General features: G+C 38.2%; 1 protein-coding gene across 1 annotated transcript in view; it reads left to right on the top strand.

The window, feature by feature from the left end:
• MAP3K9 (mitogen-activated protein kinase kinase kinase 9) overlaps window positions 1-13,334 on the top strand; it is a 65,012-nt gene that overhangs the window by 27,487 nt on the left and 24,191 nt on the right. Inside the window, exons 3-4 of the mRNA XM_049825649.1 lie at window positions 2,225-2,405; window positions 9,832-9,980. Coding sequence (XP_049681606.1) covers window positions 2,225-2,405; window positions 9,832-9,980 — 330 coding nt within the window. The remainder of the gene's footprint in view (window positions 1-2,224; window positions 2,406-9,831; window positions 9,981-13,334) is intronic.

Genomic DNA, 13,334 nt, shown 5'->3' with positions numbered 1-13,334 from the left:
GTCCTGCTATTGAGCTCATTCAGACAGAATATGATCTACCTTGTGAACAGCAGATTTACTTGTTGCTTATTGTGGTTATGGAAGGAGGCAAAAAAACCCCAAACCTTTTCTTGTTTCAAAGCTGTACTTTACCTTTACAACTTCACTGTGTATCTATATATTACTGCATTTAAATTTAAAATTAGATTTTATTATTCTGCCAGCTCTTTAGGCACAGTGGGTACATGCTAGAAGAAGAAACTTAGTACATATATTCTAGGAGGCTTTTCATTCTTGCAATCAATGAGTGACTTGTTAGCAATTTCTCTTAGCAGTTCTTCATCTGCTAGAAAGAAGGAAAAAAGTTAAGCTTCCTACAAGAAGAGGCAGAAAGGAAGCCTTCTGTACCTTTGTTTCTTTTGGTGGCTCTGTTCTACACTGAAGTGCAGCTCTCAAAATACATATGCTTTTGCTCAAATGAAGAGAATACCAACTCTAGGCCTCAAACTTCTTCCTCTGCAATTAGGAAAATAGAGCATTCAGTAATATTAGAAAGGATTTTTTGCAAAAGAAGCAAGAATGAAGAGCTTAACCATAAGTCTAGTTATTCACAACTTGAGTTGGCCCACAAAAATCTTTAATGAGGTAATGTTTTGTGAATTCTGAAGCCTTGAAGAAAGGGTAGCTGATTTTTTTTAATTGTCAGAGAACAGAGAGTATGTTTAACTTCAATAAAAGTAGATGCAGTATTTTAACGTTTAGATGTATATTACTTATTATGCAGAAGGGTTCAAGTAACCCTTTTGGCTTTTATTTCACTGGAAATCCCATTTTGATTATTGGAGGAAAGTATGAGAATGAAAGTAAGATTTTTTTTTTTTTTTTTCCCCCCAAAAAAAGCTGTGTTAGCTTGAGACTGATATTTGAGTCTTTTCATGGACTGCTGAAAATGGCCCTGAAGATGATTTTTATATGTACTGTAATTTTTGCAATGCTTTTGCCTTTCATAGGTTTTGTTATGATCCACGATTATTTGGCTGTGGGTTTGTTTTGTTTGGGTTTGTTTTGTTTTGTTTTTTTGCATTGCACACACACATTACATAGAAAGGGAAAAAAACCCCTCTTGTTTTCTAAGAACCTGTGTCTGTTATGACATTAACAACAGAGTAGCTCCATAATGATGGATTAGTGGCTTGATGCCTTTTGCTGTGAATTCATTGGACTAGTGATAAGACAAATATTTTTTTTCTTTGTGGCCCTTTACAATGTGGCTGAAAATCATTTCACAGGCTTATGGCTGTGTTAGTTATGGAGGTTAAGTGGCCTGTTATATTATGTTGCTTGATGTTATGTTGCTGGCGCAACTTGTGTGGTCACTTTACATTAAGATAAAGAGGATAATGAGGTGCTGCTAAAGCCGAGTGGATACTTCTGGCCTCTGGTTCACACTCATTTCACAGTGGTGTGACAGTACAGCTTTCTGGGTAAAGAGTAATACATGCCTTATACCAAAGCATTCTTGAGTTCTGCTGCAAGTTTTTTGAAAGTTCTTGGGTGTAGACTCCTTTACCACTGAAACACAGTAGAAACTTTGGCAGCTTAACTAAAAAAACAGTTTGATAATGATGGGGGAGGGAATCTATAACATAGTGCTGTATATGAAGTCTTGAATTGGGCATGTTATTACTGATCATCAATCTTTTTTTTTTACTTGTGACTTAAAAAAAATAAAAATCTGTGTACCTAGAGCTTCCACTCCTAACACATTTACATGAAGGGTATATCCAGCCTGTGAGTGTATCTGGATTTAAAAAAAAAAGTCCTCTAAGCAGTTCAAGAAAAAAGATGCTATTACTGGCTTGCTGAGAGGGGATTAATTAGGAAATGTCTTCCCTTATCTGGATTTCTAGAAGTTACAGTGGTTCACTTCCTCTTAGCAGAGAATTATTATATAGAATGACGCTAGGCACTATATTAAATAATTATGTTATTATCTGCTTGTTTTCTGGGGCTTGGTATTTTGGTTAAATTTGAAGTTATTTGCTAGACAGCTGTTCACTTGTGAGGTGAAGGGATCAGCTTGAAATAACTTGTAACGGAGTGTGGTATGTTTGAGTAACTAAAAGTCAGGGAGAATCTTGAAATTTGGGAGATCTCCAGGAGGATCTTTTTTGCATAAATACTAGCTTTACTCTGCATACCTTTTATATTCCTTCCCTGCCTCCCCCCCCCCGCTTTTCTCCAGTACTGATACTCGAAAAGGTGGAAAATGGAGATCTGAGCAACAAGATATTGAAGATCACGGATTTCGGCTTGGCCAGGGAATGGCATAAAACTACCAAAATGAGCGCAGCTGGGACATATGCCTGGATGGCTCCTGAGGTCATCCGCTCCTCCATGTTCTCCAAAGGCAGCGATGTGTGGAGGTATTGATTTGGCATTAAGTGATTGGATACTGAAGAGTAACTAGACCTGCCAGGAAACCTCTTTTATGTTTAAGAATGAGTAATGGTGATCTGAATATTAGAATCCAAGTCTTAAGAAGACTTTATCCACCAGCTTTCCATCTGTCAGACTCTCAGACTACTTTGTATTAATTGTAAACTTTTTTCACTGTAGAGAGTGGTGGACCAGCTCCTGCATGCCTCTAAATTCTTGTTGTTCTGTAAATTTACATTCAGATTATCCTAAGATTCATAATCCTAATTCCCTCTGTTTTATCTAAAACAAACTTTTTGTGCTTACTTGGCTATTGGCTGACATAATCAAAGGCCATAAAACAATCTGTAAAGTACTTAATATTACTACTTTTTTACTGTTTTACCAACAGTAAGATCATTTTATGTTTTGGTACTAATCTGTCACTGAGGTATGTGTACAGAAGCACACTGTACCAAATTGAATTCCCTGTGCAGTTTCAGCCTGAATACAATGTTTTTCAGTTTCATAATAATCTTATTTCCACCCTTCTAGTCTTTCACATAAAATAATAAATCTCTTCTCTAGGTCCATCTGAGTATGTAATCCATAAGTAGTAATTTGCAAGTATATATTGTCTTTTCCATTCATGCACTGGGATTTTTGAGAATAGGAGCTGCTTTGGTGGGGAGGAGTGTAAGGGTCAGCCCGTAGACTTCTAGAAATTGAGTATAAGACTAAGTGAATTGGTAAATCCAGAATTTAGTAAGTACCTCTAGGACTGTGACTTTTCTGGATGTTGTGTGACATAGATGTAGTACTGAACATCTGAAACAGATGAAGTATATGGAATTTGGTTTTTCCTGTGGGGAGAGAGGTATTGAAATGTCAGGGTGACTTTGTCTTTACAGGAGTAAGATTCTGTTGCTGGCCAGTAATGCTCCCACACAAGTGTGTGTGTGCTGTGAAATCTGTCAGGATAAAGAAATATCCCAGCTGGTAGAATTGTCTGGCTGTTATAGCAGAGATTTGGTGTGTGGATTGTCATTTTCCTTGTCCAGTTTTGCTGAATAGATAAAGTATTGCCTTGTGATAAGTCTGTGAACTTGTATTTTGCACACTAATGGTGTGGATAAAATTCTGACTAATTAAATGTGATAGCCTCTGTAGTTAATCTGAGATGAATTGAGCAAGAACCAGGCTTTTATTCTGAGTGAAGTCTGGCAGAAATGAAAACCTCAAGGCTGTGCACCTTTTCTGTGCACATGATGACAGTTCTGGTTTGTACACAGCTTGTCAAGCTCAAACCTCAATTTGCTCTTCTCTGAAACGGTGCCCGGAATGGCCTTTAAGGGTAACCTGGTGGAGAGGGAGAAGGGAAGGGGGAAACAGTTTCCCTGTGATTGTAACTTTACTAATCTAGGCACGCTGTGAACAGATCAGTAGACGTTCTGTACCAGTACGACCTCATTTTTAAAAAGATAAGACTGAATATGTCAGTTGGTGATTTTCATGAAGGTAGCTCAAGTAAGTGCCTCTCTACCTCGGCAAAAATACCAGTTTGGTTATTGACTTAGGGACTGTGAATCACTTGGGACTTAAGGATTGTAAATAAATTATTTGTTAGTTTTTCAGAAGACTGTATTTCTAAAGATTCCTTCATCACTTTCTCTTTTTATAGTTACCAGTCTTCCCTTGACAACAGGTTAAGTTCCTCTCAGTGCTCTTCCTTAAACAGAGGGTCATCACCATTAAGAGAGCTGTTATCCTGTTTCTTAAAAAGCCTTCTCTCTCTGGTGGCCAAAACCCTAAGTCACAGTTAAATAAGCTGAAAAGAACATGGTGTTTGAGGCATGTATGCAGAGGACAAATACTTGCCAGTGCGGTTGCTACTAGTGTGTCAGTGGTTGTAAGCACTGGGTTTTACAAAAACAGTCATGGACATGTGTAATAAATCCTGTCCCCACCCAAGGATGCAACTTGAAATTCTTAACAGGATGAACTTTTTTATCCTATTAGACTTGCCCCTCCTCTTGTGCACTTCAACCTCTTGGTTAATCACTGGAGTCGAGGGAGCTTTTTGCCTGACAACTTTCCAGTTAGTCTGTGTGGCATCCACAAAATTGGCTGTGTCTGTCTCTGACATTCACAAACCCTTTTATTTCAACACCTTTTCTTTAAAGCTTATTAGAATAATACTGCTGGCTGAATTGTTGCCTAGCCTTTTAACAAGAATCGTGTTCTGCTTGTGTTCTTGCTGCACAAACAGGTGAAGAAGATGCTTGCCAGGACTGGAATTTCCTGAGTCAGTCTTATCTCGTCATAAATAACTGCTTCATGCAATTCTTTTCAAAACATATATTAAGCTCCATTTAAAAAACGTGATCTGTGGTGGGTTTTTTTTGTTTGTTTTTGGTTTTGTCCCACTCTAAAGGAGTGTTGGCAAAGAACTTAGAAGGCTGAGGAATGCTCCCACACACTGGTGTCTATCACCAGGGTCTGGGCCACTGTAAAGCTTGTTGATAATAACAGTACTTAGTATATCTTGCTAGTGAAAATTTGTTGCTATGAATTTTGCTGTGCTGCACCTGCAAGCTTTAGATATACAGCAGAAACCTTGTGCTTATATTGCACGGAGGACAAAGAAGCTACGGTTTTATTTAAATATGTCAGCTCCTGTAAATCTCTTTATGTGTTTGAGAGGGGAGTTACGTATTTGCTTTGGATTTACGGGGTGAAGCTGAAGCACAGATATTGCAGCTTATGCAGCGCTGTACAGCAAGCTAATGTTAGTAGGCCTATAATTCAAATTTCGCTATCATTTTAACTGCTTAAATGTATTTCTTGTTTGCTGCACACTTCATTTTTGACTTGTGCTTCTTAAAAGACAATCATGTTGTTAATATGATTGGTGTGCGTAATATAAAGCCACCATACAACCTTCATCTGAGTTCCCCGTGTTCCTCAATTTAGATGCTTTTAAGATGTATCTACTCTGAGACCAGTGAAATAATTAGGAATTTAATTTTCATTTAGGAATGGAATACAAGAACTACCTAAAACCATCTGATTAGCAGATCAGGATGTTTCAGGCTTTCAGTGGTGGGTGTAGGAACTTCAATCATTAGAATATTTCATTTGAATCAAGTGTTGGTAAGCACTTCCATCCACAACTGATTGCTTGCAGGCTTCTGTAGTCACCTGTGTGTAATGAAGCACTGGCAAGACTTCAGTACCTGGCAGATAAGTGTTGACTAGTTATTACTGGTAGAAGCTCATGTGGGAGAAATGTACATGACTGACTGTGAAATTAGCAGGAAATGTCATCTCTGGAACTGCCAGTCTGATAACATGCAAAATGCTGACTGTTAATAGCAATTAAAATGTAATGAAGTTTTCTTTCTCAACAAAAGTAACATTCTAGTATCTGTTGTTGCTGCAGTCTCCTTGTTGGGCTGGTAGTTCCTTTGTTAAGGGAAAGTGCTGAACCTAGGGAGGTAGATAAGAGGAACCTATGGTACAAATGTCATTGAACAATAACAGTGAGAAGAAATTACTGGTTTTTTTTCTAAGTTCACAGACTTTAACAAGGGAGTGGCAAAATCACATGTGAAATCATGCAGACCTCCAGCTTCCCTCTCCCTGAAAATCCAGTGTGGAGGATTGAACCTGATGTTAAAAGGCTTAAGGGATTACTGGATCACTGGGAGATGGTTAATTATTCATAAAAGTGTCAGTTGACTTGGTCACATGGTCTGTATCACATGATTCATTTTGCAATTAAAGTCCAAAAGTTAATACTGGGTGCTGGAAAACTAAATGAACTTGATCAGTTTTTCTTCTTCCCTGTGGAGAATGAGGAGGGGCCCTTGATTCTTTCTTCCTAGACCTTTTTTGTATAAATCTCTAATGTCTCTGGCTTTTTCCTTTGTAATTCCCAATCCCCTGCTTGAGAGTTAATGGAAAACACTGTTCAGCACCTGTCTTGCTGTTTAATCACTTGAGATGATTGTTGTTCTAATGATACAAAGCAGTGTTTCCCTAGTTCTGTGGAAGCTGTATTCTCAGCAATGAACTGTAAGTACGTGAGGAAGAGGTGGTATTCAGTTTTGTCAGAAACCAAGTGACCTTTCCTGCAAGATATACTTCTAGTGTCACATTAGAAGACACACCAATCTGTCCATTTTGTTTTAAAAACTACCCTGCAGAAGAAATGCTTTGAGCACATCAATAGTGCTTTCCTAACCATTCAATTAAGAGAAATATGTAATACATGCTTTATCCAGCACTAGTGGTAAAGTAATAACGCAACTCTTTGGTAGTTTTTCCTACCTTTTGATATCAACATTCACATCCAAACTGAAGACTAACATGAATGATCAATCAGATTTAGACAGACCAAATATATATTCAGTCCAGGATTCCTTTTCTTTGAGTGTCTTCTGAATCCTAGGAGGCCAAAAAGAAAATGGGAAGTCCTTAAACTCCTGTTCATTTTCTTCAAGTGAGGCTCTTGAGACAGTAAGAAATGGAGAACCTTGATGGGAAGAAATAATTATAATTATCGTTATAATATGAAGAGTATGAATTGCATAGGAAAAATGCGAAAGATTGTATAGGTGAAAAAATATGATATTTTGCTTAATAAAGTAAACTAGCTGTGTTAGCAGCAAAGGTGGAATCTCTAGTGACTGAAATTCCGTATCTGAATAGAAAAAGTAGTATTAAGACTGTCCAACTAAGGTGGCAGCAGTTACACCATTGGATGTTAAAGACTTGGCAGGGTGGGAGAGAGATTGCAAGAGTACAGGTTGTGATATAAAAATTTTGATTACTCCCAAATTGACAGGGCAATTGTTGCTTTGAAACAAGGAGAGATTAATCTTTTAGCTTCAGAAACGACTGTTTCATGGAGCAGCTATTCAGGGAGCTTTTAAGCAGACAAGCAGTTTTTCATTTGGTCTTCAGGTGTGCTTAGGAGCCCTTCAAAAGTGGTCAAAATATATGTATGCTTAGATTCAATATCTTTGCAAGAGCAGTTAAGAAAAATTAGTCCTTTACAGTAGTGTTTACTCTCAGAGAGATTAATGGCAACATTGAGGAATTTTGTGTGAAAACAAAAGGGGAATGTGCAACATGGATATCTTGTAAGGACACTAGGTTAAAGCTCAGAGCGAATGCATAAGAAAGACTTGAAATGAATGAAGACGATGATGTAGAAAAGACTACTGGAAGACATCCTTCAAAAAGTTGAACCTGTATTCAAATGAGGGAAAATCAAGCACAGACTTAAGTGCTGGCAAGTTCAATGTAAAACACTCAAGGAGATTAAAAGGGTTTTGAGGAGAGTTTTGCGAAAAGCATAAAACCAGATAAATTGCTTTCAAATGCCGCACAGGTGAGAACCCTGCAGGAGAACTTACAGCCCAGAGGTAACCAAGATGTAAGAGTGCAAAGATGATAAGGCTATAGCAGAAAAAACTTAGTAAGTGACTTGTGTCTGCTAGAAAGGAGCAAAGAGGCTTTTTAAGCTGAAAATTTCTCTTTAAGGGAGCCAGGCTGGAGGACATCTCATACTGAAGTACTGTCCACAGAGGTGTTAAAACTGACTGATAAAATGAAAAGTAACAAATTGCTGGGATTTACAGTAACACCCAAGATTTCTACAGGAATATGAGAGCACCAGCTGAGTTAATAGCTGTGCTGTGTAATCTGTTGCTTAAAGCTGCCCTAATGCCACAAAAATGGAAGGCAGCAAGCATGGTGACAGGTCTTATAAGAGCTTCCTGAGGATCAGCAAGTCTGATTTTTCAGTTCTACTAAATGGTAGAAAGAGCACTAAAGAGCGGGGAGCTGGTGGAGTATGAGCATGTCTGGGGAAGAGTCTGCTTTTGTAGAAGGAAATTGTATCTTGTGAAAAAATGAAAATTCTTGAAGGAGTTACTGAGTACGTGGGCAAGTGGTAAGATTGCTTATACCGCATTTGGATTTATAAAAACTTTCAACAAAATCTTTTGTCAAAAGCTTTTAAAGAAAGTAAACTGATGTGGGAAAAGAGGGCAAGTCTGTTTCCCATCGCTTAGTCAATTCTTAATTACTAAAGGAATAAATCGGTTTTTGTGGTGGGGAATTTTGTGTTCAACATAATCATAAGTGATTTGAAAAAGCAATAAATGGTTAGGTAACATTTGTTGATGATACCAGATTATTCAGGATAAGAAAAATTAATCTACTGCAGAGAGCTGAGGAAAAGTGTTACTACACGAAATGATAAAATGGATGAAATAGTAATAAATACAAAGTAGTACTCGTGGAAGAATTTCACATGTACAATGATGGGCTCTAAATTTTACTATTATGATTCAGTAAAAAGATTGGAGTTAGTGTGGGTAACCTAGCTCATTTTGTAAGGAGTCAGAAAGGCAAGTAGCAAATTAAAATTTAATAGGAAAGAAATAAAGAAAACAGGAAATACTGTGCCTCTCCCCATATCTTTAAAACTTTATGTGATTTTGGTCATTCCAACAGAAAATGTCAAGGTCAATGAAAGATATGAAATTACTTCTGTTCAGGACAGTAACTAGATTAGGATTTAGCTAGATTAGGATTTTGGGGGCTGGAAAGAAGATTTAGGCAGGATGTAGTGGGAGCCTGTGAAATCATGGATGGCATGGAAGGAGTGAATAGGGAACATATGTTCACTCTTCCTTGTACTGAAAGAACTACAGGGAAGCAAATGAAATTACCAAGTGACGAGCTCAAAACAAACACACACACAAGAATTTTTTTAGCAATGCATCATTAAATTTGTGGAGCTCACTACCACAGACCATAGTGCACAGTAAATGGGTTCAGAAGAGAATAAGACGGAGCAATGGAAGAAAAAACCTGTCAGGTCACTAAGTATGGAGAAGCTGTCTCTGGCTCAGGTTTCCTAGAAGCAGAGAGAATATTCTGAGGATATGTTGTTTGTTGTATGCCTGGAGGGAGAACAGTCCTGGAACTACTTCCATAACTTCAGAGTTAATTATTTTATAGAACATCTTAAAACCACCTTAATTCCAAAGAAGTATTTTTCACTTATTTTTAAAAATCACAACCCTTCACATTTTTGAGAGTTTCACTGGGTTCTGGTTTGAACTTTACTAAGTTAGAAGATTTATATTAATGTTTTTCAGATTGTTCCCTGTTTCCAGAGAGAAAATGATCTTTGGCTAAAAGGTGAAAATGGCGTCTTACTTCAGTCATATTTAAAAAAAGCGGGTGAAGTTAAGGCACTTCACCAGCTTGACAGCCATGATGAGCCTGTCCAGAAAACTGTAATTTCTTCAGTGTACCAGGCTCACCCTGATAGGTTCAGGTACTTTCTTGTTGCTTAACAAAGAATGTGTTGAAGTCAAACACCTATTCTTGTTTCTGTTTTCTTCCTGGTAGTTACGGCGTGCTGCTTTGGGAACTGCTAACAGGAGAAGTACCATTCCGAGGAATTGATGGTCTTGCCGTAGCATATGGTGTTGCCATGAATAAACTTGCCCTTCCAATCCCTTCCACGTGTCCAGAGCCTTTTGCCAAACTCATGGAAGGTAAGCCAGCTGTGGTGTGAGTATGGTTTGTGCTGTTTCTAGAGTGCTGTTGAGCATTGTCTCCTTGTGCTGGTTTTGATACCTAAGAGCACAGATTTCTCAAGTGGCTTTATTCGATGGTGCAAGTTATTATGGGAGCTAGGCTTGGCTGTTAGTGTGCTGTGACAGTTACTCTATGACAAGAGTAGTATGTGAAAGAAGTTGCCCTGCCACTATTTGTCAGCTGGCTTTATAGGAAAAAGGGGGTTATTGCTGTCATCATCTAGCTGCTTGTGTTCTGGTAGTGAAGACTCGCCAACACCAAAACTTCACCTATTTTGGTCTAGTTTGAAGTCTTCAACTTGTTTTGAAATTCATAGCTTGAACGTCTTGCTAGGCAGTGTCAGATTGATTTGGAATGAAACTTCATCCTACTGACATTTCAGGGAGAGGGTTTAAATGTGGCTTTGACATTTGAAAACAGCCCAAATTTTCAGTCAGAATGATGTGATTTTTCTGCTTTGTGTGTGCAGTTAGTTCATGCCCAAGGTGGGCTACGTATGGATGAAAGAAATACAGGAGTTTGTCATCAGAGCTGCTGTGGTTATTAAAAATGATTCCATGAGGTAGCTGTTGGGGTGTACCTATGACCTGCTCTGCTGGCTCTTGCAACTACTTACATACCTCCTGAGCTTCAGTTGTTCCTTCCTCCCTCCCTCCCTCGCAGTAGTACCTTTAGGGGTTTTTTTTTTTCAGTGCCCCTATTCCCAAGGATTTCCAGGTGTTTATATGTAATAAACATTTTTACACCTATCTGGCAGAAAGAACAACTGAGGTAAAGAGAAATCAAACGTGGTTTATAGTCTTAGTGAGCAAAGAATGAGTCTGAACGTAGAACTGTGATTCTGTGGCCTCTGGTGGTGTTTTTAGCCCCAAGAAAGGGACTTGATTCACACAAGAAAATGTTTCTGATGGATTACTCCGTTTTTAGAGTACTTTTGCATTTCTCTGGTCTTTTCTATAGGTTACAGGCTTCAGTTAAGTTAAAGTAGAAAAATTCACGTACTGCTGTGCTAAAAAATAAATATACTACTGGATAGTAAACAGCAGCAGAATTGCAGGTACAGTAGCTTGGAAGCAGTTAAAGCAAGAAACTACATCTGAAAGACTTAAAATGGAACTACCAGCTCAGTGTTGTGCCAGGGCAGTTTATTTTGACATGGCTCCCTAAAACAAGGACCCTGGATTTCTTAAATATAACTGAGGTATCTGCTGCTGGGGTTAAAAATAATGCCCTCTACTGGGAAAGTCAGGTAGAGGCATATGGCCTGCACTTGAACCCAGCAGCATAGGGGTGAGCACCCACATGGCTTTGGAACGCTTGGCTTCTCCATGTGCAGGGGGAAGAAGAGAACAAGAAAACAATTACTTTCTGCTCCTTCACCAAAACTGTTTTTCAAATAGGCTGATTCCCGTCTCGGGTGAACTCTTGTTCCCCTAATGCTGCTTTTACTTTTGAATTACTGCCCTGGTGGTCTTCACTGAGACAACAAAGCTGAACTTTCCCTCTTCACAGAAAAGACTTGTATGTTACAAATGTCCTCATTAGTGCAAATAATGGCAGATCTAGGCCTGGGAAAATAAAAGCCATGGGCCACCTGCATAGTTACCCTGTTCACTCATTCATGCATTTGGCTGGCTGCAGCATTTTGTTTTACTTTGGGTCATGTTTGCTTTGCCATGCTTCAAACCTGGGGTAAGGAGGCAGGGATTATGGCACTGACAGTCCAGCTGTATCGCCCGTTGCTACTAATTGGTCAGCAGCAGGGGACCTTCAGAGCACTCTTTAACATCCTCAGTCCTCTATTTTGATAAGAGAAGGAATTTGAAATCCATAAACATAAATGTGTTCCAGCTTATGCCTCTTGGAACCTGCTCAGATGCTTAAATACCAGCATCTTGATACTAGCAGTTTTGAAACCAAAGCTCCCCAATGCAAAATCTCAGTAATGCTAAAATCAGAAGACCTGCAACACCAAGCCTCAGCAGCTGCACAGATTCTGTGAGGAGTTAGTTATTTTTAATTAATTACAGCTGTTCCTTGGTGTATTTCAATCCACAAAACTGATGAATGAATGTCTTTCAGGACATCACCAACATTTTTTTAAGAATGGTGGGGTTGTTTTTTTTTTTCAACTGTAAGGTCTAGGAAGCTTTAGAACATTTTTGTAACTCTTGCCTTGTGCTACAGTAATGTGTCTTGAATCCAGCGGCTGTTTAGAGCAACGATAGTATGAGCATATCAAGAAAGACCAATGTGTTTCTTCCATTCATGCACAAAAGTTGTATTCCCTAGAAATATACTTGAATGCTAAGTTTTTCTGTTTGGTTCATCTCAAACTTTGGCATGGGGGAGTCTAGCAGTACTAAAGAGAATAAGGATGCTTGTTGAACAAGAAGCTGTGTAAGTGCCAGTACGGGACAATATAGAGTGAGAAAGTGATGTTTTCTGCAAGAGTAGAAATAAGGGTCAAGTAAGATGGAGGACTGAACTAGTAAGAATTTCTATTCAAGTGTTAAGTCACACATTTTGACTTACTGGCTTCTTAAAAACATGTTCTTAATGATTTCATAGCTTGAGATGTTACTTCATGCCATTTTCTATTTACATTTGTTTTCAGTGTTCAATTCCCATCACTGTAAAATGAGTACTTTTTTTGTACTATTGCTAGTTTAATTGCCTCATGTGGTAAGATGCATACCTTAAATTCTGTGTTTTTAGAACTCTGCAATTGGATAAGTCATTGCATTAGATTGTAAATGAAAAAGCTTGTTTATCTGTGGTTTCTCTTAAAAGCAAAAGAAAAAAACCTGATCAAACAATTTTCTCTCAAATAATAAAAAAGAATCCTTAAAAATAAGAAAACTCCAAATGCACTATTTGATGTCATTATTTACTTGAACCTCCTGTTTTCACTCAAGTTATGCCCAGTCTGCTTTGCAGGAGGGATTTTCAGCTCTGTGGAAGAGATTCATAATGACTCAGCTTAGCATTAGAGTTTGACATTAGAAAGAACTCTGATAGATACCCTTCTGCAGTGTGGCTGTTAACTCTGCAGTGTAAGTGTGATAAAAGAACTGTTGGCGAGAGTCTTGCATAGTATCTCTACTCTGTGAGCACATACAACTTAAAGCAAAATATTTAAGTAAATTATTGATGACTTTTAATATATGCCTGAAAATGTAACCTTCTGTAAAATTAGTAAACCTCTTTTTTACTTGGCATATTATTTATGAGAACCTAGAGACCAGGTAGTTCAAGATCTTAAGTGATGTTGGATATTGTATAAGGATGAAAGCATGAACTTCATACTT

The sequence above is a fragment of the Accipiter gentilis genome, chromosome 22 (genome assembly GCF_929443795.1).
Source record: "Accipiter gentilis chromosome 22, bAccGen1.1, whole genome shotgun sequence".
In the NCBI taxonomy this organism is placed as follows: domain Eukaryota; kingdom Metazoa; phylum Chordata; class Aves; order Accipitriformes; family Accipitridae; genus Astur; species Astur gentilis.
The sequence above is the reverse complement of the archived record's forward strand: the minus strand, read 5'-3'. Positions and strand labels throughout refer to the sequence as shown.